At 41.8% G+C, this 26,731-nt stretch overlaps 1 protein-coding gene and 1 pseudogene across 24 annotated transcripts in view; one reads left to right on the top strand and one right to left on the bottom strand.

The window, feature by feature from the left end:
• RBFOX2 (RNA binding fox-1 homolog 2) overlaps positions 1–26,731 on the top strand; it is a 261,970-nt gene that overhangs the window by 109,810 nt on the left and 125,429 nt on the right. Inside the window, exon 1 of one of the 24 annotated variants that reach the window (XM_067697918.1) lies at positions 5,096–5,286. The exons of the other annotated variants lie outside the window; for them this stretch is intronic. Coding sequence (XP_067554019.1) covers positions 5,272–5,286 — 15 coding nt within the window. The 5' untranslated portion in view covers positions 5,096–5,271. Of the gene's footprint in view, positions 1–5,095; positions 5,287–26,731 lie in introns of those variants that run through there. 24 annotated transcript variants of the gene reach the window in all.
• Positions 21,273–21,539, bottom strand: LOC137203005 (ATP synthase membrane subunit K, mitochondrial pseudogene; annotated as a pseudogene).

The following is a 26,731-nucleotide window of genomic DNA, read 5'->3' as shown; positions in this document are numbered from 1 at the left end:
GGCATAGGAGGGAGTGGAAGACAGGACTGGGGTAGGTAGGTGATGAGCAAGTGCTTGATGAGGTCAGAGCTTGTAGCGGAGGGGATACTGGAGCAAGTTAGTTAGAAGGATGGGAGGTTATTTGAGAATATGAAACATAATGAGGAAGAACACAGCTTTTAAGATAATACGTTTTCCTCTTTTAGGGATGATCGCCCTGGGTTCCCTAAAACTGGGGGTCAGAACTCTAACAAATCTATTTGCCTGTAGCTTTTCCGAGAGTTGAGCTTTGGGATGTACCCTTTTCTCTGTGTATTTGTCTAGAGCTCACTGTAGACATCGTAGAAGGTAACCACAGTTCATAAGAGGTTTCCAGAATCATTCTGTTAATGACGTCTGTCATAGCAGCAGTGCTTGACCAGAGCCACAGCCTTTGGAAACTCACGTACAATGTGTGTACACTGAGTTCCAAACCTCATCTCCATCATTTGTTGTTTGAAGTCTTAGTAACGGGCAGAGGTAGAGTGCAAGGTTATATCCAGCGGGAATTTTCCAGTGATCTTGGCAGTCTTGATTTGATTTTATCCGTGAAAAAGTGTGATGTAGGACCGATCTTGGAGTATTACAAATTTATGTTTCACTTGCGGCTCCTTTACTCACTAGCCGTCAGACCATGAGCAAAATGTTAAGCCACTTTGATCCCCAATTTTCTTCTATGTGTGAAAAAGCTAAAGTAGGGCCTCCCTTACAGAGATATTGTGAAGATGCAGTGAGATAATGCACGCAGAGTTGTGGCAGATAGTATGTTCTCAGTAAATAGTAGCTGGTGGTTGTGTTATATTGAAGTCATCACGCAGCGTGGGAATGCGCACTCTCTGGTTAGTGTTCCAGAGTGGTTTAGATGCCCAACTGGAAAGCTACAACAGCATCTACCCCTGTCTTGCATGAGTCTGTCCTGCTACGTGAGGACAGTGCTCTATCTAGACTAGCTTCTCAGACGTCAGTGTGCTGTGACCCATCTGTGGCTTTTGTCATAATGTGGATTTTAACTCTGTAAGTCTTGGATGGGGCCTGAGATTCTTCCTTATCTAGGAAGCTCCCGGTTGACGCTGCTGCGGCTGCTGCTGGTCCGTGGGTCACATTTTGAGGAGCAAGATTCTATTAGAGAACTGCCCTGTGGGAATCCTTGCTATTTTAAGCTGAGAGGAAATGAGGTTAAAAGAGCCCCATTCTTTCAACTTTTTTTTTCTTTTTGAGTCAAATTCAGTTGGACTTCATATGGTCCGTTTCTATAGCTCATTGCTGTGGTGAGTCTGTGTTGTCTCTAACAGTCCTGAAAGTGAAAGGAGTAGAAATTATGTAGAGAGGGTTGCTTCAATTTCTTTTGAAAAATTTGCAGTGCCTGATTTCTCAGGAATATTTTTGCAAAACTGTGTTGGTCCCCCAGATGTACAAACTTTCCCCACAAGCCTTTTACACCCACAGAGGAACTGGCATAAAACATGCAACCTCTTCAATTGTTAGACTTTGAGGCAGAGAATCAAAAATGTGGCTTCAAGCCCTTTCTGCCCACCAGACTCTTCACATTACAACATCCAGTGCTTTCAGAAGCAGGAATTCAGGATGCATTATCAGATTAGAATTACTGGCAGCACCCATATTGCTATCCCAGATAATCTGATTTTTCTTTCTCAGGAGCAAGCATGCAAGACTTCTTCTGTGGGCCCTCTTGAGAAGAGTTCCTTCTCTGATGCTCCAATTCACATGTTCCCTCCTCCGAACTAATATAGAGGCTGATAAGTTTCAAAGAACCATTAAGCAGCCTGGTAAAGTGTTCTCCTGATAGAAGGAAGCACGTGTGCGTCCTAATCCTGTGTGTAAGACTGGGATCCTATTCAGAGGGTCTTCCTCGAGTGCATTTGTTATACCTTTGTGTCTCTTCATCTGGATCCTGCATAGCGACAAAGCAGAGCCTTCCTTATTTGACTTGATTTGAAAGAATTTTGTTTTCTCCTACCTCCTTGTTTCTTTTTCTTCCTTTGTTTTTTTTAAGGTTAGGGAAATGTGGACATGCAGGAGCATGAATTAAAAAGATCCACTTAGCTTGCCTGTGGGATTTTGAAGTTTTTCGTTTTTTAAGTGAAGAAAACATATAGAACAGACTGTTCACCCGATTCTTAAGATTATGATCAGAAAAGGGAAAGATGCGTTGACAATAGAAATTTATGAACTCCCTGTGGTTCCAAAGAAGTTTACAAAGATTCCACTCATGGGAGTTTTGGAGGTAGTTTTCAGAGTTTTTGTGACATATTTAAACTTTTAAAATTTCATTCTAAGGATCTCGTTTCTGTACGTGTTTTTCTCCTGCTTTGCTCCAGGAGAACAGTGGTATCATTATCCCATCCTAAATTTGATTAAAAGATAACACCATAAAGTGACAATATATGAAATTTTATTGCGGTTTTTTTTTTTTTTTGGTACTTGGTTAAGAATGAATGAGTATTGGGCTTCCCTGGTGGCGCAGTGGTTGAGAGTCCTCCTGCCGATGCAGGGGACACGGGTTCGTGCCCTGGTCCGGGAAGATCCCACATGCCGCGGAGCGGCTGGGCCCGTGAGCCATGGCCGCTGAGCCTGCGGGTCCGGAGCCTGTGCTCCGCAACGGGAGAGGCCACAACAGGGAGAGGCCCGCGTACCGCAAAAATAAAATAATGAATGAGTATTAACAATTTTGTGTCTCCTTCCCCCCCTCCTTCCTTGGCCACGCCGCACAGCTTGTGGGATCTTAGTCCCCCGACCAGGGATCAAAACCGGGCCCACGGGCCCATGGCACCATACAATTTTGTGTCTTCAAAGAGTTTGAAAGGACTGTAATCTCTTCACAGTGTGATTTTAATACGGTTGTTTAGAATGGAGTATAGGAAAGCCTGGTGACTTAAGATTTAGGGCGTGGGCTATGAGACTAGAGGGGAAAGTTACATATAAAAATTGATTATATAACAGACGCGAAGTAACAGTTTATAGAAAGCCGAGATTTGTTTTCCCATTTTAGAAAAAAGGCTGTCTCCGTTTTAGACATGGAAGTTCTTACTCCTCTTTTGTACTGGAACTGAGGTAATCCTGACTTCAGACGAAGCAAAGAAGTTCTGCATAAAGAAAAAGAAAAGGTTTGGGTGAGGCTGAGAAGAATACTTGCCCCACCTCTCCGAGCATAAACAAGTGGGGGTTTGAGGTGGGAGGAGGGCAGAGGTCGAAGCTCTCTCGCGGAAGGCACGTATTTAGTGTGGAAGAAAAGGAAAAGTGACTTCCCTTCTACTCTGAGAGAAAAACACACCCCACCGTAGCAGGAGACAGAGCCCTCTCTACAGCTGCAAGTGTCAGGTAGGGAGAGGGAAGGTACCTCGTACCTGCGTCAGGCCTGCCTTGAATGTGAGACTCGCAGACCTTACTTGGATATTTTATGAGCAGGAGAGAGCTGTTTCAACATGTCTGACAGAACAGAACCCTGAGGCAGCTGGAAGGTGGAAGGCCTCTTGTTTTTGTTTTTATTTTGTTTTTCCTTTAACAAGTTAAAGGAATAAAATATTCCTCAAAACGCACAATCCTCTGAGAATGTATTGTGCACCTACTGTGTGCTAGGTACTGTGCAAAAGACTCCATGGCTCAAAAGAGATGAACCCTGCCCTGAAAAAATGTGAATAAATGGGGTAAGATTGGTAGGTACAGGTAAGTGCCTGTAACAGTAACTGGCAGGAGTGGTGAATGCCCCATTACAGACACCAGGCCTACAGAGGAGGGGAGAGCACTTACAGCTGGGGTGGGTTGTGGATTTGAACATGGAAAAATGGGTAGGGAAGTAAGGAAAGAGCATGGGGATTGGCATATGGAGGAGAAGTCAGTTATTTTCTGAATAAAAACCACTAGGACAGGGGCTTCCCTGGTGGCGCAGTGGTTGAGAGTCCGCCTGCTGATGCAGGGGACACGGGTTCGTGCCCCGGTCCGGGAGGATCCCACGTGCCGCGGAGCGGCTGGGCCCGTGAGCCATGGCCGCTGAGCCTGCGCTCCGCAACGGGAGAGGCCACAACAGTGAGAGGTGCACGTACTGCAAAAAAAAACACAAAAAAACAAAAAAACACTAGGACAGATGATTAGATAATTCTTGTTGTTCACCATTGAACATAATGGACAAAAATATGCCTGGCATATAGGAGGAACTTAGTAAATGTTTGAACTGAACTAAATTAGAAATCATGGTCACCAGGGACATGGCAGATAGTTTACATAGTGATATCATTCGATCTAATTGCAGCAACTCCGAAAGGAGTGTTATACCCAGTTTTTGCTTGAGGAAACAGAGGCCTAGACAGATTAAATAACTTTCCCCAGGCCACGGTGATAGTAATTATAGACCCAGATTTCAAACCCAGGCTTCATACACTGCCCCATACCCGTGCCTAGTAAAGAATCTACAACGTGGTAGGGCTCAAAATCCACTTGATTCAAAACCCCTTGTTTTTTCCTCTCTTTAGAGGGGAGGCTCTATTGATTTGAACTAGGGTGGTAGTAATACAAAAGATGAAAACCTATTCAAGCTTATATATAATTTTTCCTATGTTTTAAAATCTTCTAAGATTCAGAATTATGATTGGTAGAATGTTAGTGAATTATAGAATAGTGGCATAAGGCTGACCTGGCAGGGAGGGAATGTAGGTGCCAAGCAGGTTCTCTGTTCACGCTTGGTTTCTGCAAGGGGCTCCAGAAGAACTGGGGCAGAGGGGAGTCTTGGCTCACTCCCCTTGATCTTGGAGGGCAGAGTTTTTTTGATTGCTTCACTCATATTTAAAGAACCCTTCTTACACTAGTTGAGGTCTAGCTACTAGAAGCTGGTGCCGGTGGTTTATTACTAACCCCGCCCATCCCTGCCTTTTGCAATAATCTCTGTGAGTGATGATTGTGTTTCTAGAAGTAGAATGACAGAGAGAGATTCCCTGAAGGCAAATACAGAGCGAGTGTGCTGTACACTCGGGTTCAGACACACGGGGCTGGGAACTCCCAGAGAGAGAGAGGGAGGGTGAGAGGGAGGAGAGAGAACAACAGAACAGTCAGCTGGAGAGGAGGGAGGAGGGGGGAGGAGACGGGTCGGTTTTAGATTTTTAAACTCCAGTGATTTGGGGGGGTTCTCCCCACCCCAAACTTCGGCCCCCCATTCTGGCACCTCCTTTCCTACAGTCCATTGAAGGGCCTTTTTGCAGTCCAGGATCAACTGACCGCTGAGTTTGAGCAGCCCGGTCTGACATGATGTACCTCTGGGTGAGTACAGAGTGCTGCGGGTGAGGGCTTGCACTTGCACATATAAGGAGTGGAAAGCTGCGAGATTCTGCTCCTGCACAAATGGCCTTCCCCACGGAGCACGGGCTGCCACAGCCCCTTCTCCTCACAGGTGTGAGGGTTTTAAAGCCTGGCCGTGATTGTGACATTGGGTTGTGTTTTTGTTTTGTTTTTTGTTTTTTTTTATAGAATGTTGTTTACCTTGTTAGACTTAGGCGCAAGGGCTGAGCTCCCAGTGCAGTGCCATCCCCCGGGCTTGGGAGGTTTGGAGAAGGCACATGGGGCAGGTGAAGTGAGCTGGTCATCCCAGGAGCTGCAGTCTTCCTGGTGGGTCAGGGCCTGGCTGTGTTTTGTTTGGGGGACACTGACCTTGATAGCAAAGCGTCTCTTTAGATATTGAGAGCCAGTAGGTGGTATGATTCTTAATTAGGAATTAGCCTTTGAAAGTTTTTATCTAATAATTTTTGTTGTCCTTCACAATAGTCTTGTGAAGTAGGTCGCTGTTGTTATTAAAATTTTATGAGGGAAGTAATTAAGTCACAAATAGTGACTTGCCCATGGTTCGGAACCACGTCTGTAGCAGCTAGAATGGTAATTATAACCAACCATTATAAAGCAGCTAGAATGGTAATTATAACCAAGCATTATAAAGCATCTTATATTTGCCAGGAGCTTAATACCGTACATTATTTTAATTTATTGTTAACTCTGGTGTTGTAATTTGGGATGGAGGGAAACATACTGGGACTAGAGAGACGTTTAAATTATGAAATGTGGTAACTTTTAGGAGAATGAGGGGGAAAATAATACAGGGGGGGAGAAAACCCCTGCAGTTAGTTGTGAAAACAACATCTGTAGTCCTTTGCAAAGATGGCAGTGTCTTCTCTTGAGAAGACAGTTGTTGTGTGTTGCTAAGGGAGCCTCCTAGATGTGATGCCCTTGGCTGCTAGCCAGCTTTTGAAGGTTTCACTTTGCCCTTTGCCCTTCAGCCTAGATGTCTGGAATCGCAGAAACCTACTTGGCTCAGGTGGACTAGATTTATAAATATCAGACGGCAGAATTTTAACTAGGTTTATGGAAATGGAGCTTGTGTGTGTGTAGGGGCTGCTTTTCCTGCTTCCCCTTTCATATCTGAATATGACCTTGAAATCTGATTTTCTCCCCTCTGTTGATTTATTTTTGTAGTATTTGGAAGAAGTCAAAGAACTTTTCTGACACACTTACGTCCTTTAAGTAGTTTCCATCTCTGAATGAGGCATCTGTGTCTAGGGTCTTTGCAGGCTCATTGGTGGGACTGATGAACTACCTGTTAACCAGAGGATGGGTTATTCTGTCTTTTGATTTGTTTGGAAGAGAAGTTATAAAAGGAAGCAAGTTGAATTAGTCTCATTTCCACTCATTTATGTTCGGTGAGAGCAGACAGTGACAGTCTCCTCAGTTATTTCCTTTGTGCTTATATTACAGTTATTTGTAAATTTGTCTCAATCCCCTTGGCTTGTTAGCCCCAGAACAGAGCTTTCCAGCCAGAGTACCACATGCTGGGTTGAGACACATGTACGCCAAGGTAACTGTTCCCCTCAACCCTGGGAGCAGCCAGGAGGGGCCCAGGATTCCCCAGGTCACTTGGTCCCTGTGTACTCTAGTTTGCCACTTTGTGCCATAAAAATACTACCATTTTCTATGTGTGCCGTGACACCTGAACGATGGGGCAGCACTGTGTAGAGGGAAAAAAACATGTCGGCTCTATCTCGTCACGATCTGCATCGTCGGGCCCAGGGCCTCAAACATTTGCTGGATTCAGTGAAAATGTCCAGAAGGAGCCATAGCTACATGACATCGAGGTCATTTCCTTAGAGAAGGAAATCAAAGTAGTCAAGCATTAAGGGGGAGGCACTGAGGGGCTACTGTGGAGAAAACTTACTGGGCGAGGAATAGGAGGTCAGAACTTTATCGAGGCCAGTACCCAGCCAGGTGACACTGGACAGTCATTTGAGTCATCTGACCGCAGTTTCCGCAGCTATAAGATATCTATTCTAATTCTAAAGTTCTGGGAAGTGAATTTTGTGTAGCTGTGTGCCAGGAAGACACCCAGTTGTGCAGGAAAGGTTAGCGTCTGGAAAGCACGAGAGCTGTGAAGCATATATCACCTCCATTGCCTGCTTGGTTTGGTACCAGCAGTGACTTAAAGGTACTGTTCTAAGCATTCTAGAAAAGCTGCTGAACTGTATTTAGTTGTCAATACCTCTGAGCAGTGTGGACATTCTCAGAACCTGCAGAGCTGAAAAGTGGAAGTTACAGCTCATCCAGGTATTTGGGTTGTGTAGTTGGATGTGGCTCATTAATTTGCTTCTGTGCGTCTAGAGCTCTGAGATAGAATGCCGTCTTGTGCTGTATACATGCCTTTTTTGTCAGATCTCCTCCCCACTTCCCTGTTGAGTCACCCTCCTTTATAGTGAAACTGCTAGCATTGGGGGCAGCATGATACGGTGCAAAAAATATGGGTTTTAGAGACTTTACTAGGTCTAAATCCCACCTCTTACTTCCAATTTTTTGGCTATGAACAAGTCACTTAACCTCTCTGAACCTCAGTTTCTTCATTCATCACATAGGGAAAATAATGCCTGTTACCCAGGATTGTTGTAAACATTTGAGATAATCTATGAAACATGCTTAACATGATGTGTGGCACATAGTAGGTGCTCGGTAAATAGCCAGTGCGAGCCAGGTTTTTGATTTGAATGTTCAGCAGACCACTCACTACCCCAGAGCATTTTCTCTAGCATGTGAAGGATGCCTTTGAATTCATGCAGGGAGAACTTTGATAAATACAAACTAGTTTTATGTGAAATGTTTCCCGTTAATCAGTATTTTAAGTACTTGTGACTAGAGAACGCTCATTAAAGTTGCCTCCTGGTGGAGAACATCCCCATTATTTTTTCTAAACTTTTTCTTTGGAGGGGTGCAGTACTACTAAGCACTTGCTATGCCATTTATTCTCCCCATCTCCTCTTCCTTGTCCAAAACAGGGAGGGCAGCAGAGAGAGAGAGTGGGGGGCAGAGGCAGGGAAGATGGAGGGAGACATACGATTCTTGTACTTAGGGAACTTACTTGTTTGATAATTATACAGTTTATGTCCAGGAAACCAAATTATAGACCACTTATTTAAATTCCCAGAAGTCAAGATGTGTTCTCCCCGTCTGAGTTGATCTTAGCTAGACTGGTCTCAGGCTCTCTCTTACTCATATTCTATATGGATGAACTTCTGTATTTCACTTTGAACTGTTGTTTTGTCATATTTCAGTCCTGTCTTCTCAGTAAGTCAGTTCAGCCAACATTTAACGAATGCTTATAGTGGGCAGAGGTCTATGCTACTAGCTGTTACAAATACAAAGATGATTAAAGATCCTCATGCCCTTAAAGAGTTTATAACATAGTGGCAGTCAGTGTATGTACACAGATAATAATGATTTTTGCATGATGCTATCCGGTTAAGAAAGTGCTTTTATATGTCATCTTATTTCATCCTCACAGCAGTGCTAAGGGCCCGGAATCATTATCTGTATTGTACAAGTTAGGAAAGAGACCAAGAAAGAGTATATGATAATTAGTAAATGGCAGGGCTGGAAACTCAATTCCATATTTTTTTTAAACTTTATGGCTCTTATTTATTTATTATTATTTTTTAACATCTTTATTGGAGTATAATATTTATTTTTTTACACTATGTTCTTTTGGGAGAAGCTGATATTTTTTATTTTGTTTCTTTTAAATTGTTTATTGAGTGATAACATATATGTTAGACATACACTTCAGTCCTCAACACATGTGAGAATTAGCTGTTATCTTCATTTTACAGAGGAGAAAGTAGAAACTTCAGTAACTTGCTAAAGTCACACAATTTAGAATTGGCAGAGGTAGGATTTGGTCTGGTCTGTCTGGCCTCAGAGCTTCCTACATCACACTTAACATCTTCTTTTATTTGTTCAGTAGTGTCTGGTTTATCACTGCTACCATTCAGCCTGATACAGGCTGGAGTAGAGAAATGAAAATAAGGTAACCTGAATTCTGTATCCATATCCATTAATTACTTGAGACACATTACTTAATTGTATGTACCTTGATTTTCCAGGTTGTGAAAAGGATGTGATAGTTCTTGAGAGCATTAATGGAGTAATCTTAGAAAAATGTGTATCAGCCATTTTAGAAACGAAGTAGTCAGTAAGTGATGGCTTTATCACGAAACATGGAAATCATGGACTGTGAGTCAAAAGACAACAGTTTTGGGTCTCAGTGGTGCCATTTGTCAGTGTATAACCTTTCCAGCATTGGTTTTCTAATCTTTAAAATGGACTACTAATACCTAACAGAGTATCGAAATAATCTACTTTTGGAAGCTGTTTTGTGCTAAGCAGATGTAACATAATGATAATAATAACAGCAGCTATTAAGGTTGTTATTGTTATTCAGGTTGTAGTCAGGCTACATGCTCACTTTTTTTTTTAATGCTCACTTTTTAATCCCTATTTTGTCATCCTAATTGGTTTATGCATTTAGAGAACTAGACTTAATAGTAAATTGAGTTATCACAAAATGTAAACATAGTTCAGTTCAGCTAACATTGGAGGCCAGATACTTGGCAGTGAAAAGCCATTTAAAGACTTTAAGTAGGATTGGGAGAAGGCTGAAGTGGAGTTTATAATTAGATTTGTTTTTAAAAAAAGATATCTACACAGATTAGAGAGGAGTAAGAGTACAGAGAGAAGTTAAGTGGTGGCTGAGTAATAGTCCAAGGGACAGAGAATGGTAGTGATAGCACGTGCCGAGGAAGCAGAACTGCCTGAGAGAGATGCTGAAGGTACAGTCGGCAGCATGGTGTTATGGTTTGGAAGAGGTCCAAGTGTTTTTGTAGGCGGGAAGAGGAAGGATATCATGAGTTTGATTTTGGATTTAGTACTTTTAGGTAACTTTGAGATGTTCAAGGGGAAATACCGCTTAGATAGTTGACTACCTAGGTCTGGAAATACAAGGAAAGATAGAGGATTAAACTATAAATCTGTGAGAAACCTGCATACAATAATAATTGAAGCTGTGGGCACGTTTGATGATGTTGAAACTCAGTGGCTTAAGATGAGACTGGCCTAGGGAGAAAATGTAGAGCAAGGAGAGAAGTTGATACCTGCCTGGTAGAGGAGATGAACCTGCAAAGAAGGCAGGGAACAAGATTCCAGAGAGCTTGTTCTTCAGAAGGAAAACCAGGACATTAGGAAACTAAGATAAAAGAGTGGCAGGAAGAGAGAACTGAAATATCTCCATGGATTTAGCAACGTGGAGGTCATTGATGACCTTTGCAAGGGTTGTTTTGACGGACTAATGAAGGCAGAATCCTGGGAATGGAGTCAGTTCAGGAGTTTGGGGGCGGAGGGGGGATGGGAGAAGGAAATGGAGATAGAAATAGTGAGTGTAGACGTTGTTGGAAAAGTTTGACTGACTCTGAAGGGATGTAGAGGGTAGCTAGAAGAGTATGTGTGGCATAGAAAGGTTTATTTGTTTTATTTTAAATAAAAGAGACTTGGTCATGTTTAAAAGCTAGCCGAGCAAATTCATTTGAGAAGGAGAAGTGGAGTATTTGAGAGAAGAGAAAGGATTGCTCTTATGCTTTGAGAAGATGGGATTAGCTTTAGGAGTACGGAGAATGCGCCTATTTAACAGGAGGCAAAGCAGATAGAGGACAGAAGAGCTTACAGCATCTAGGAGTTCAAAGGAGTCTTTACAGAGGAGGAGATAGACAGGCTGAGTGGGTGAGGCATGGAAAGGGTCATTGCTTTCCCAAAAAGGGATAGATTGGTGAGATAGTATATATGTTGTGAACCATATATAATTCCATGTGGCTTGTATGTGTTGGGTGAGTGGAATAGTGATGGATGAAAATTAAAAATTTTAGAGCCTAGATTATCTGAATAAAGATGTTTGTTTATTCCAACAAGGAGCTGTTGATTTTAAGCAGGATCAGGTGTGATCAAATTTGTATATAGAAAGATAACAAGAGGCTTCTATTATTATTGCAGAATTTATATTTATACTTTGAGTGAAATTGGTTTGATGCATATTTTTATAAATTTATTTATTTTAAAAAATTTATTTATTTTTGGCTGCGTTGGGTCTTCGTTGCTGCTCGCTCTCTAGTTGTGGCGAGCGGGGGCTACTCTTCGTTGTGGTGCGCAGGCTTCTCATTGCGGTGGCTTCTCTTGTTGCTGAGCATAGGCTCTAGGCGTGTGGGCTTCAGTAGTTGTGGCACACGGGCTCAGTAGTTGTGGCTCACAGGCTCTAGAGCGCAGGCTCAGTAGTTGTGGCACACGGGCTTAGTTGCTCTGCAGCATGTGGGATCTCCCCAGACCAGGACTCAAACCTGTGACCCCTGCATTGGCAGGCGGATTCTTAACCACTGCACCACCAGCGAAGTCCCTTATGCATATTTTTAAAGCTCAGGAAACTGTAAGGGGCTAAATAAATGATTATATTAATGAGACTCAAGAAGTTAACACATTTATTGATGACTACCGTGTGCTGATCACTTTCTAAGAGGTGAGGAAAGAGCACGAACAAGACAAAGTTCTTTTCCATAGAGTTTGTATTCTGTAACTGGAAAAAGAAAGTTGTAAACATGTAAGCAAACAAGATAAATTCAGAAACTAATAAGTGCTATAGAGAAAAGGTAATATGACCGTGAATGCTTTAGCTAGGGTGGAAAAGGCCTAAATGATAAGAAACACCATCTTGTCAAACTACGGGAGGAAAGCATTATAGAAGGAGTAGCAAATACGGAGTCCTCAGATAGGAATGAGTTTGGGGCATTCAAAGGACAGAAAGGGGGTAGTGTGGTTGGAGTGTAGAGAACAAAAAGAACGTAGGAAGATAAGACTGGAGAGGTAGGTGAGGGTCAGTCAGATCATGTCCCATGGTAGAGATTTTGAATTTTGTTCTGGTTAAAAATGGGGAGGTATTGGGAGATTTTCAGCAGGAGAGTTGACTTGCTCTACGAAAAGTGATAAGGGAGGTCAAGAAACAAGAGGTGATGGCTTAGACTCTGGAGGGCAATTTGATAAGATTAAAGATGGCTTGTGTGTGTGGTGAGATGAAAGAGAAATCTGGCTTATTCAACTTTTGGTTTGAGGAATTAGGATGGAGGGGGCATTTCCTTGCAACAGGACAGAGAGTACACGGGAAAAAACAATATTTATGGTTTGGACTTGTTTAGTCTGAAACGTCTAATAGATATCCAAGTGGAGAAGTTCAGTGGCAATTTGATATGAGCCTGGAGCACAGAAGAGAGATGTGAGTTGAAGGTATAAGGTCGAGATTCATCAGTGCATATTTAAAGCCTTGGGAGAAAATGTAACTGGAGAATAAGCCTGAGGTAGAAGCCCCGAGGCTTCTCACTAGAGGTCTAAAGGATACTGGAATTGGGTAAGGTAGGAGGGAAACAAGGCAAGTATCTGATATCACAGACTCTGGGGAAGAAGTTGTTGGGTTTGGATTACTGAAGACCAAATAATTGGTCATTGGCCTTGGTAGGATGTTAGTCATTGGTGAACTCAGTAAGAGCTGTTTGAGTTGGAATGATGGGGATGAAAAAGCCAATTGGAATGGGTTGAGTTGTTAATTGGTAGGTGAAGATGTTGAGACAGTGAAATATTGTGTAGTTGTGGGGTGGAGCAAAGAATTGGGGCAGTTACTAAATGGGCATGTGTATTCAAGAGACAATTTTTAAAAGATAGGTGATATCAAGACATGTCTTTTGTCACTAGGAAAGATCCAGTAGGGGAAGATTTGAGGGTGCTGAAAAGAAAGAGGCTAATTGCAGAAGCAAAGTCTGCTATATCCAGCATACAGAGAGGGATTGGCCAGAAGCAGGTTTTTTTCTTTTTAATAGGAAGGAGGGCGGAGTGTGTGGGTTTAGAGCCAGATAGGCTGGTGGCATTGGTTTCAGGCAGAAGAGGGAGTTCTCTGCGCATGTCTGCTTTCTTTATAACATGTAAGATAAACGTAGCTGAAAGTGTTAGTGCAGGGAGTGGAGAAGAAGTGTCGCAGATTTGAGGAGAGAGGACAAGGGGTGAAATAGTAGTCATCTCAAAAAAATGGGAAGTGTACTTACTGGAGAGGTGTAGGATGCTTAAAATCTGTGGTCATAAACTTGAGTGAGTGGTGGTAAGTCAGTTGTGTGATTTTTATCCAGCAATCTTCTGTTGTTTAGATGCAAGAGTTGGATTTAACCAGGAATTGAGATTTTACTAGGTAAGTTAGACTAAGGGAAAAGGGGGCAAAGGAACTAAGACTTTTCGAAAAGGATTACGTATAGTGTTGGACCCTAGAATCTAAACTGGCTTAGGAGGGAATTAAGAACATGAGGAGGAGAGGAGTAGGGTGGTCAAAAAGCAGTAGGGTCAACCTGTAGAGTAGAGATCTGAAGGAGGCTGGAGAAATGCTAGCGTGGGAAAACTCCTAGAGCAGGCAAACCTGATGGTGTGAGAGGAGAATGCTTGAGACGCTTGAGATTTTGGAGAAGGTGTGGTTATTGGTGATGACGGTGCTGGGATACAGTTCTAGGTCAGTGGCTTCAGTGAAAAAATATAGTTGGCACTTAAACACATTAGAACAGTACCAGCAACTAGGAGGCCAGAGTAGTTAATGAATCATCTGCGTGGATGTTGAGATCGTCAAAAATGACAAAACTAATAAAGGAGATGAAGACAGGGAGCGCTGTGCTAAGACTTGAGGAGGTAGGCAGACGACACCTGTTTCAAAGGATCTGCAGTTGGGACGGAGGGTAGAAGTAGTCTTGGAAAGCAAGGAGGATACCTGTGAGGTTCAACACGAGATGGTAGTGCGGAGTAGGGAGGATGCTTGCCACTGCCTGAGGTGTGTAATGGAAGGAGGAAAGCTCCTACTGAAGCAGCAGCAGTGTTCTCAGCAGCGGTCAGGTTTCCTTTAGAGCAAAAAAGGTGAAGGGAACATCGCAGAGAAGAGAGTGAGTATATAGAAGAGGTTACTGAGGGTAACTCATGACCGCGAGGGCTTAGGAGGGCGAGGGAGAGCCAGAGGCGGGACCAGAAGAGCGGCTGTGCAGAGCTGTACAGGGTGAGCCATCCAGAAGCCCTGGACTTCTGATGATGGTGGAGGTGAATGAGGATGTAAGCCAGGATGGAATCGTTCCAGAAATCTCTTGTAAAAGCAGGGTAATTACTTAAACTTGTAAGCCAGAGCAATAATTCTCAAACTCTACGGTGCATCAGAATGCACAGACTGCTGGGGCCCACCTCCAGAGTTTTAGATTCCTTAGATCTGAGCGTACCTGGGAGTTTACATTTCTAATACATTCCCAGGGGATGCTGATGCTACTGGGCCAGAGACTACCCTTTGAAAACCATTGGTCCAGAGAAACTAGTTGTGCTAAGTAAGCAGACTGTAGCCCCGGATGATATGTGGCCTGGGTGATAGCAGGCCTCTCTTTGATTTGGGCAGTTACAGGAGAAAGTGAGTGTATGATCATTTCTTTTGAGGGATAGTAATTTCTAGGTGATGCCATTTGATTATTAGTGAACATTTATCGAATATGTTTTATGCAGCAAAATGAGGATACCAAGAGTTATAAAGTATTTTCTTTCTCAAGGATAATGGGGCAAAATAGGGACATAGAAGTTAAATAGATAAATAACTGTACCTTGTAGCAAAGACGACATGCCAGTCGGTAGGTGGTATGGGCAGTTGTCGACAGGAGCTGGGAAAAGTGGGTAATCACTGAGGATGAGATTGGTTGGGAAGGGTTTCTTGAAGGAGATGTAATTTAAGCTAGATTCTGGGAGAACTAAATAGATACAAGTCAGATGGAGAACTGGCAGAAACAGAGATACAGTGTCAAGAATGACCATGAAACCTTAACAACTACTCCTGAGTCCCATTGCTTTCATCCTGGCCACGCCACCGCTATCTCTTGGCTGTATTATTATAATAATTTTCTAACTAGCCTCCCTGCTTCTCTTCTTCTCCAATCCCTTCTTTGAAGTCTGTTCTCAACACAGCAACCAGAGTGATCCTTTCAGATGTCACATTACATTGCTCCTCTGGCCAAAACTCTCCAGTGGCTTCATATCTCACTCAGCATAAAAGTCAAAGGCCCTGCACTGGCCTGTAAGGCCCTAAATGACTTGCTCCCCTGGCTGTCTTTGACCTCCTGTTCTTCTGTCCTCCTGCCCATTCTTTGAACATTTCAAACACACCCTTGCCTCAGGGCCTTAGCTTTTGCCCACCTCCTTGCTCTTTCTGGAGATATCTGCTTGACTTCCTTGTTTATGTGAAATCTCTAGTCAGTTGTCACATTATCAGGAGCACCCTGTATAAACAGTAATTCCGTACCCCTTTATTCAACATTTCCCATCTTTATTTTTCTCCTTAGCACCTGCCACCATCTGACTTGCTGTGTATGTTTGCTTATTGCCTTTCTCCTTCAACCAGAATGTAAACTCCATGAAGGCACTGGCGTATTCTATGCGCCTAGAAAGGTGCCTGGCATAGAGTAGGCACTGATTGGACATTTGTGTAGCGAAAAGAAGGGAGGAAAGAAAGTTTGGAGGATAGTGAAGGGACCAGTATTACTGGAAGAGACAGGAATGGCAGAAAGAAATGGTTTGATGGATAACCTGGAGGATCTTGAATACTGGATCACTATTCTACAGAAAATAAGAAATTCTTAAATTTTTCAGTACAGCAATATTTACCCTTCTCAAAATAGCGCTTTGGTTTTAGGTTCTGTGGATAGAATAGTTTCGGGAGGGACTAGAAGCAGGGAGATCGATTACTAATGGGTAGTTGTTGGGTAACAACTATAGGGTTGCACAGGTATGAGGCAGAAGGCCTTGGGATCAGGGTTTGGAAGTGAGAATAACATTTTTAGGTAGAGATGACGGCCGGATACATGAATGCTGAGAGGTAAGCTCTTCCAGTTGTATAAGAAAGTTGCCTGTCTTAATATGTATGTTTTAATATTGTTCGTTTTAATGTGGCATTTACTCTTAAACAAGTATCTTGTCATTTTTCAAACCAGAATATGGAATTTTGTTGTTGTAAAATTTATAAATTAGGGAATAAAGTTGGAACCATTTAAGCAAACATTCATTTTTTAAGATTTTAATTGTACACTTGAAGGGGTAGAAAATCAGTGTGGTAAAGCACACATACTGGCTTGGGGATGGGGGGTAGGGAAGTGAAGCCTGTAACTCCCAAAACACATTTTCTTTCATTTCTTTTTGCAATGAATAAAGTACACTTTAGGAGTTGTAGTCTTCCTTCGCTAGCTCCCTTTTCCCCATCTTGGTTCTGGAAATATGTTTAAATATGCTTTAAAAACTCGTGAGCAGGTTGCAGCGCAGCGTTCTTGTTCCTCCTCTGGAGGTGAGCTTGCTGCTCCTCTTCACAAGCGCTTTCTCAGCATCCTTCGCTATTATTAAATGAGGTAACATGTAGTACCTGTCATATAAGGCCAGCATAGAACACACTCCACAAATATTAGTTAAAAGGTTAATTAGATATTCTTAGTATAATGAACTATCTGTGTAGCCTAAAATATTGGGTTTTGATTCCACTTAATTCATATCTGTAGGTTCTGTGCTACCTTATTTGTATATTAACTCACATGGTGTTTTATTTGCTTATTTGAATTCAGACCATTAATTTAGAGGTTAAATAATGAAAGCCTGCCTTTCATTCTTTAAAATAACTGTCAGTTATTTTTCCTGAGTGTGAGATGAATGCTTAATCACTGGCCGTTTTAGCCCGATCGCCATATCCATGAAAATCAAAAAGAACTGATTATAGCTTCATCGTATATGATATCGTATGCTGGTTGCAGTTCTATTCTTGGTCAGTTGTTAACCTGCTGTGTTATTAAAACAAGTCCCATCATCTTTATGCTCTTGTGTCTCATCTGTAAAATGGGGATGATATTACTCCCCAGTGTTATTGTTGAATGCCGTATTCCTCAGATAAACTGACATCTAAATAAAAGCATCTAAATCATTCTTAATGATTTATTTATTCTCTTTATTGTACTTTTAGTTGCTAATTAGATAAAAAGTGATACGGTATTTTTTTGCCAAGATTGACATTACAATTTAAAAGCAGATGCCAGGATTGGGGTGGGGTGGGGGAGACAGTTGCTGTTGTGTGTATATTCCCGTCTGTTCTGTTTCATTGATTCCGGATCTTTCTTTTTATCCTTTTGTTTGATTTTATTAAGTTTATTAAAGATACATTTCTTGGACTCATTGAAAGTCAAAATAATATTTTTTCATGTTGTTCAATACCATGCTGCTCTGGTAGTGGGTGCTTACAGATTACATCTAATGCCAGGGAAATTCTCAAGATGGTTAAAGACAATTAGGATTGGAAGAGAAAAGGGGACAGGAATTCCCAAGTGCTTCCTGTGTATGAGGTCAGGTCCTTTCACAACTATTGTCTTATTTTATGATTCGTTTTTCATATTGTGATACAGAAGCAAGAGTCAAACCCAGTAGTTTTGCTTCAGAGTCAGTACTCTTTTTTTTAAAAAAAATAATATATTTATTTATTTATTTATTTTTGGCTGCATTGGGTCTTCATTGCTGCACGCGGGCTTTCTCTAGTTGTAGCGAGCGGGGGCTACTCTTCGTTGAGGTGCGCAGGCTTCTCTTGTTGCGGAGCACAGGTTCTAGGCGCACGAGCTTCAGGAGTTGTGGCATGCGGGCTCAGCAGTTGCGGCTCATGGGCTCTAGAGCACACGCTCAGTAGTTGTGGCACACGGGCTTAGTTGCTCCACGACATGTGGGATCTTCCCGGACCAGGGCTTGAACCCGTGTCCCCTGCATTGGCAGGCGGATTCTTAACCACTGCGCCACCAGGGAAGCCCGAGAGTCAGTACTCTTAACTGGCCTGCTGTAATGCTTTCCATCTAGTCTGTGATAGGCAGCCTCTAAGGTGGTCTCCAGTGATTCCTACCTCTTGGTATTCATGCTCTTGTGCAGTCTCTTGCCTTTGAGTATAGGCTGGACCTAGTGACTTACTTCGAACTAATAGAATGTGGCAAATATAATGGGATGTCACTGCCAAGATTTGGTGATAAGGAGACTGTGGCTGTCATCCTGGGTGCTTGCCCTCTTCAGCTCTCTCCCAAGCGCTTGCATGGTGAGAAGCAAACTGCCATGTTGTGAGTAGCGCTATGGCGAGTCCCACATGACAGAGAGATGATGTTTGAGGGCCCAGAGCAAGGTGAGTGAGCTTGGCAGTGGATCCTTGCCAGTCCAGCCTTGAAATTACTACAGGCCTAGCCAACACCTTGATCAAGGCAGCCTTGTGAGAGACCCTGAACCATAGGCACCCAGCTCAGCCTCGCCTGGCTTCCTGATCCACGTAAACTGTGGGATAATAAGTGATGTTTTAAGCTGTTGTTTGAGGATGACTTTTTAAAATAAATTTATTTATACATTTATTTATTATTTATTATTTTATTTTATTTATTATATTATATATTACATTATTATTATAATTATTATATTATTTATTTTATTAATTATTTATTATTTTATTTAAATTTATTATTATTTATACATTTATTTATTTATTTTTGGCTGCGTTGGGTCTTCATTGCTGCGTGCAGGCTTTCTCTAGTTGCGGCGAGCGGGGGCTACTCTTCATTGCGGTGCACGGGCTTCTCATTGTGGTGTCTTCTCTTGTTGTGGAGCACAGGCTTTAGGTGCTCAGGCTTCAGTAGTTGTGGCACGCGGGCTCAGTAGTTGTGGCTTGTGGGCTCTGAAGCGCAGGCTCAGTAGTTGTGGTGCACCGACTAGTTGCTCCGTGGCATGTGGGATCTTCCCGGACCAGGGATTGAACCCACGTCCCCTGCGTTGGCAGGCGGATTCTTAACCACTGCGCCACCAGGGAAGTCCCCTGAGGATGATTTGTTATATAGAAATAGACAACTATAGATTTTGGTACCCAAAGTGGGGTGGTTCTACAACAGAAATCTATAATGCAGGAGTGACTTTGGAACTGGGTAGTGGCCTATGAGGAGAGTGTTAGTGAAAAATCAGAGTACCTTGGGCATGTTGTTTCTAAAATTTGGGACTTTGAGGAGATCTCCATGAAGGCTCAGAGGAAAGGAAACTGGAGGAAAGGGGGATCCTTGTTATGTAGTGGCAGAAATTGTAGCATCACTATTGATTGTAGTTGCGTGAAAAGCAGAAAAGGTGCCTAATGAACTGGCAGATGTCCCTAAGTAAATTCCCAAGCAAAACATTGACGGTGCCCCCTGCTTTCTTCTTACTGCTTGAAGTAAAGTATGAGAAGAGAGAAATAAATTGAGGAAAGGACTGTTAAACAAAAAAAGTCAGTTCAAGGGCACTGCCTGGAGAATCCTGGTCTAAAGATGAAGCTGAGGGTGTGGCTTAAAACCTTTTGTTAAAACCTAAGAAAAACCTTAAGAGTCACACAGAAGACCTTTCAATCAAGGAATAGGTCTTACAACTGTTTTAGCACGAGAGAAGGTAGAGAAGGGCTTATCTTGAAGATATTTGTGGATATAGCTTTTGTCTAATGCAGTGAATCTCAGTGAGATTCACAGGAGGCCCACTGCAGCTACAGCTGAAAAGGAGAAGAGACAGTTCAAACTGAAAAGAAGCTGTTGAACCCCCAAAATTGTTCTGGCAGGAAGCAAGCTGAGAAAATTACTCAGCTGCTGACACGTGCTACTTGTCCTGAAAAAAGAAGGATGATTCAAAGGCAAGAGCCACAGAGAATCCTACCACAGCCTTGAGACCTAATCAAGGAACTCCCAACATTTATTTGCCCGGTGAGATTTCAGAATCACCGTGGACCAGTGACTCCTTTGTGTGTCCCCTGTCCTCCCAACTCCCCTTTGGAGAAGTTACGCCATTTGGAGATTACAAGAGATTTCAGAGTAACAGAAACCAAAAGAGGGCAGGTGAGAAGGGTGCCCTGATACTATGCCATTTTAGGCCAGTCTCTGCAGAATGCATATGCATTGCTAAATCATCCCTTCTTTGGCTTTTGTCTGCAAATCTTCTAGTTACTAGAGTATTTGTGAGAAAGCTGAAGCAATCAGGAGGAAATTTCCCACCACCACACTTTACCCACCTTGTACCATCAGTGTCAGTGAACTTTCCCTCTCTCCCATTACTGTACACTAAGCAGTTGCCTTCCTTATAATGCCAGCCCCTCAGTTGTGTACTAGGTCCCATCTCTGCTAGCCTGTTTAGGACCTGGACCCAGCAATTCTCTTTCCTCTCTCTGGGATCATCAGGTTTTCTGTGTTTACTAGATTAGTTCCGCTAACATGCCATTAAGCTGTTCTTTCATCCACTTGAAAATATAATACTCTTAACCTCACTTTTCTGTCAGCTACTTTTCTTTTCTCTTAGAGCAAAACTCAGTAGAGTTGTCTCTGTTTGCTCGTACCAGTTCTTCTCCTCTCACTCCCTCTTAAACTTGCTCAATTAGGTTTTTATTGCCACGGAAATGGCTCTTGTCAATATTTCCAGTAGCCTCCATGCTGCTGAGTCTAGTGGTTGGGTCTCAGTCCTCATGTTACCTGACCTGCCTGTAGAACATAATGTGGCTGATCATTCCTTCCTCTGTGATGCACTTTCTTGGGTACTTGACTTCCAGGACATCACACTCTCCTGGTTTTCTTCTTATCTTATTGGTGATTTCTTCTCAGTTTTAAAGTTGTCATACTCTGGGTCAAGTCTTTGAATCTCTTCTCTTGATTCTTTTACTTAGTGATTTCATCTAGTCTCATGGATTTAATTCTCAGTTAACCAGGACAAATAGCCAAAACTATTTGTCAGCTGGGCCCAGTGGGCTCTCTGATCTTTTTATCTTGGTTAACTCTTTTTTTAAAAAAATTATTTGTACAATAATTTATTGTACAAGTCGAGTATCACGTGATGAGTTGACGTTAGCTTCTTCAGGCCTGGGAACTTAATAGATGAGATACAGTTTAGAATCCGTTTATGTTGCTTTCACAGCTGGAGTTTTTTTAGACCTTAACTTGAAATATAAGACTATCAAAGCAATACCTCCGTACGTGGCCAGTACACAATTTATTCTCCCTGTGAAAGTGTTAAGAGTCGAAATATTTTTTGACACCAGTGGAATGTAATTGGGTATCAGTTTCCGGACCTGACATGATTTCAGTCTGTATCGTTCAGTGGCGGATTGTTGAACTCTTATGACTAATTTAAGAAATAAGAAATGGTAGTGAAGGACTTCCCTGGTGACGCAGTGGTTAAGAATCCGCCTGCCAATGCAGGGGACGTGGGTTCGATCCCTGGTCCGGGAAGAGCCCACATGGCGCGGAGCAACTAAGCCTGTGTGCCACAACTACTGAGCCTGCGCTCTAGGGCCCACGAGCCACAAGTACTGAGCCCGTGCGCCACAACTACTGAAGCCTGTGCACCCTAGAGCCCGTGCACCACAACGACTGACCCTACATGCCATAACTACTGAAGCTCGCATGCTCTAGGGCTGACGTGCCGCAACAAGAGAAGCCACCGCAGTGAGAAGCCCATGCACCACAACGAAGAGTAGCCCCCGCTCGCCACAACTAGAAAAAGCCCTCGCACAGCAACGAAGGCCCAACGCAGCCAAAAAATAAATAAAATTTTTAAATAAATAATTTTAAAAGTCTGCACCAAATCTGTAAAAAAAAAGAAGAAAAATTATAGTGAAAAACAACTTTATTAGAAGTAAGAAAAAATGTATTCACGCAACTAACTACATATCTCTCCTATAGTGACTACAAGTCACATTTGAATACTATTCATGGTTTTTTTTAAAATCTTTTTTGCAGTACTTCATGTTTTCCTATCCTTTTTGTATCCTCTTTCTTCCTATTCTCCGAGACTCATGCTTGTGGTTGAGAGGGTAAACGTTCTCTTCCTAGTTCTGTATTTATTCTTGCAAGTTCATTTCCTGGCCATATGAGGAATTGTCTTATTAATTTGCGATCTTGTAATTGAACCAAATGAAAGCATTTGTTGTACTAATATCAATCATACTGAAGAAAATAGACATAGGCTATCTTCCAGCCATTCTTTTGCAAGCACAGATTTTAACTTTCTTATCATTGTATCTAAACCTTCTTTAGCCTTGTTAATAGTACAAGATCTTTTGGGGTATTTTTTTAAGAGGGGTCTTTGAATCTATTAATAGTTGAGACTGCATTGAGCTGAGAAGAACATTAACAGTTTTTCTAAGGACAGAAAGAATCGTTTACTCTTTTTGAAATCTAAATAATGTGCTCTCGATTTCTCTTCCTTTTCCATCTGTGAAAATACATTCAAATTCAACCCTGTTCTTCCTAATAGCGCAACTAAAGCAAGTTTTTTGCTGAGTAGTACTCAAGCCAATCCCAAACTTGTTCTAAGATTGTCACAAGTTATATTTATGCTGTGAATTTTAGGTTCTGTGTCAGTATTTGTACTGTTTTTGACCATTTGTTCTGCTCCTGCTCCTTTTGTAGATCTCTACCTGTGTAGATGTGAATCTTCCAAATATATGATGTCTCACTGACATGTACTGTCCCAATTTTTATTCCCTGTATTTCTAGTTTGGGAAGCGTATACCTCAAAAAGCAGCCTCCTTTGAATGTAATTTAATTGCTTATGCCATTCATTAACCTGGAACACACCCGTCTTGTAAATTGTGATTTCAGATTCCAAATATGTCTCTAATAGGGTCTAGCTAATTACTGCTTCAGGTTCTTCTTCCTTCACTTACATAGTCTAAACACAATATTTAAAGATTTTTTTTAGAAATCCTTTGACAATACATAATTATGTTCAAAAGATGATCTTTTCATTTCTGTACCATCTGTTTCCTTCCAGTTACCTTTATATATGTATCTACCTTCAGCACTTGGCCATGTGTGAACTGTATCAAGTAAATTGTGTCATGTTCTAAGAAAAGAAAGAATACTGTTACATGTCCTTTTAGTGAAACAGGATAATCCCAATTCTCATAGCAAAATACTGCATGAGGACATTCTTTCTGTTGAACTGGATGAGACTACCATAGTTCCTTTTTGTTATTAGAAATATATTGTTTACTTACTGATTCTTGACTGTGGTCAAGCTTATATCCTAGATTAGAATGTAATCATCTGAAGAATCGTAGTCTCAAGATTTCACTTCTATATATCAGACTTCACCATCATCATTAGAGTTTAGAGTGCTGCTATCCGTGTTTGCATTCATCTTCGGATTCATCTAATAATTGTGAAACATTTTCCTCTGTTAGTTTTTCTTTGTTATTTTGGGTGAGAAGTGAAAAACTGTATTCAATGAAAACTGAACAAACGGTAAAAAAAACAGCATCTCTAATCTTCTTTAAAGCCTTGTTGAAAGATGATACAATACTTTGCACAATGCAGTAAGAAAACTGAAGGATGATGTGTTAGTGGTGATTTATTTCACTATTGTATCATTCTTCTAAGTGAGTATGCCATTGGTCTGTCATTTTATTACTTTGGTCATTTTTTAAAACATGGTTGGGAATAATTAATGAGTAAAACTAATTGAAAAATCAGAATGTTTCAAGATATAGGGAAAATAAGATCCCTAAAATCTCATAATGCACCTTAGATTTATAAAAGCGTTCAGGGAACCCATAATGTTAATTGCAAGATAGAATGTGTTTGGTTTTTTTTTGATTTTTGCGGTACGCGGGCCTCTCACTGTTGTGGCCTCTCCCGTTGAGGAGCACAGGCTCCGGACACGCAGGCTCAGCGGCCATGGCTCACGGGCCCAGCCACTCCGCAGCATGTGGGATCTTCCCGGACCGGGGCACGAACCCATGTCCCCTGCATCGGCAGGCGGACTCTCAACCACTGCGCCACCAGGGAAGCCCTGTTATTATTTTTAAAGTAACATTTTCTTTGGGTTTTGGTGGGGGGACAAGGATGGGAAATACCTCTGAGAAAGAATAAGTCATAAAATATAAATCCTTAAATATAGAACTGTTAACCAAAGAAAAGTTGGGCCCAGTGGACTCCGATGGTATACCGGGGGTTAAATACTGTCTGTATGCTGATGATTCTGAAATGTATACCTACAGGCCAGATCCCTCCCAGGAAGTTTACATCCAATTGTCTACTTGATATTTCCATACCTAATAGTTACCTCAAACTTAACTTGTCCAACTGGTCTCCACTTGCCTTCTTCCAGTCTCAAGACTGTGGGAACACCTACAGTTTTCCCCTTCTCAGATGACATCTTCCTGTTGCTTGGGCCAGGAAAAAACTTGGAGTCACCCTGGACTCTTCTTTCTCCCTCACGGCAGTGTTATTAATAAACAAATCCTTTAGGCTCTGCCTTTCAAAAATCACCTAAATCCAATCCCTTTTTACTAGCTCTGCTACTGCTCTCCTCGCTCAGTACCCCATCCTTTCTCACCTGTATTATTGCAATAGTCCTACCTGGTCTCCCTGCTTCCACCATTGACTCCAAATAATTTATTGTGAACACAGCATCTGACTTAGACCTGTAAAAATATAAATCTGATCATGCTCAAAAATCCACCCATGTGTTTCACTCGGAGGAAGAGCCAGAGTCCCTACAAGCCTCTGGTTGAGCTGGCTCCTGGGTACCTCTTTGACTTCTGTATCCTCCTGTTCGTCCTCAGTCTTCTCCAGCCACACTGGCCGCCTTCTTGCCGTTCCTGAAGCTTGCCAGGCACTTTGCAGTACTTGTTTCCTCTGCTTGTCATGCCCTTCTCCAGATACCCTCATGTGTACTGCTTCAGCTCCTTCACATTTCTGCTGAAATGTTACCTTTTCATTTAGCTCTTTTTTTAGTCATTTTATTTTAAGTTCTCCATAGCCCTTACCATCTTCTAGTATACTGTAAAAATATCTTTTTTACTACTTTCCTCACCTGTAGAGATTTTTGTCTGGTTTGTTTATTGCTGTATCCCTAGTGTCTAGAACAGTGAATGATGCTCAATAAATATTTGTCAAATGGGTGCTGAATTCCAGAGGTTTTCTACTGGTTACTTTTTCATTAACAGGGGAATACTTAGTAACTATAGGAACTTACAATGCAGAACTCTTCTTTGTATTTGTCATCGTCATTTTCTCTGTCATTTTCCCTGTGTGTGTGATGGTTCTACTGTAGGGGCAGTAGTGCTTCGTGGTGCAGGCTTTGGAACCAAACTGACGAGGTTTCAAACCTGGCTCTCTGGCATTCTGTCTTAATGACATTGGGCATATTAATGTGCTTTCTCATCTATAAAATTAGAACAACAACAACAAAAATAGTAGTTATCTCAGAAGGTTGCTTTGAGCCTGTAAAAGCTCTCAGAACAGTCCTCGGTACATAATAAATGTTCAGTTTATGTTAGTTATCATGATTGTTTCCTGGCTAGACCCATCCCAGCTGTTCTGAGTCAGTGACCCTCCCGAGTGGCAGTACTGAGAACTCTCTGATTACCACCTATTTTCTTCCCCCTTTAAAAATAGTACGGGCATGTCCGGTCCTTCTTTCTCCTTTTTACCTCCGTCTTTCTCTTTTACTATTTAAACTTTAGTTATTTCCACTGTCAGCAGTCTTTTTAGACTGCTTTTTAGACTGCTTTTCTCCCTCCTCTCCTTTCAGCAAGTATTTATTAAGCACTTAACGATTCCGTTCTAAATCTTGCTATGTTTCCTTTTCCTTGTCTCCGTCTTTTTATCCCATTTACAAAATAAACAAATTACCTTCCTTATGATTGATTGACTAGAATTACATTTGTATCAGGGAAAATGGAAATGTTGTAGATGTGGAAATGAAATTTGTATTTTTTAAAGTTGCACCCCCCCCCCAAAAAAAAATTGCACCAGTCACTAAAATGCTTGAAAGTACTCCTGCTCCTTCCTCGATGTCGCCACAGACGTCTCCACTTTCTTAGCGGATTAGATTTATCTTCTACTTCTAACCAATGTTCAAGGTGAGTTGGAAAAAAACACATCATTTCTTATTTAATTACATTGGCATTATTTGTAATTTGCTGCTATTTTAACTATCTTGTCCTCTGTTTATTTTTATTTCAGATGTACGGTAGTTCAGGTCCATTACTGGTTCCGCGGACTCCTATGTTGTCTCCCCCCCACACCCCAACTCCCTGATTACATTCCTGGGCTCTTGTGGTCTGGTGTGGAAACCCAGTCAGCATTTATAAATATGTACGTGTGTGCGTCTGTGTGTATTTCTTTTAATGGGGAAATGTGATCAATTCCAAACAACTCTGAAATAAAAATGAATTTTTAGAATATGACCCATTTTGTAAATTTTAGACAGATTGTATATTGGCTGTAATATTCTTTTCAGAGCAGACAAGATGGAC

This window comes from Pseudorca crassidens, chromosome 11 (assembly GCF_039906515.1).
Source record: "Pseudorca crassidens isolate mPseCra1 chromosome 11, mPseCra1.hap1, whole genome shotgun sequence".
Taxonomy (NCBI): domain Eukaryota; kingdom Metazoa; phylum Chordata; class Mammalia; order Artiodactyla; family Delphinidae; genus Pseudorca; species Pseudorca crassidens.
This window is presented reverse-complemented; position numbering and strand designations above follow the sequence as displayed.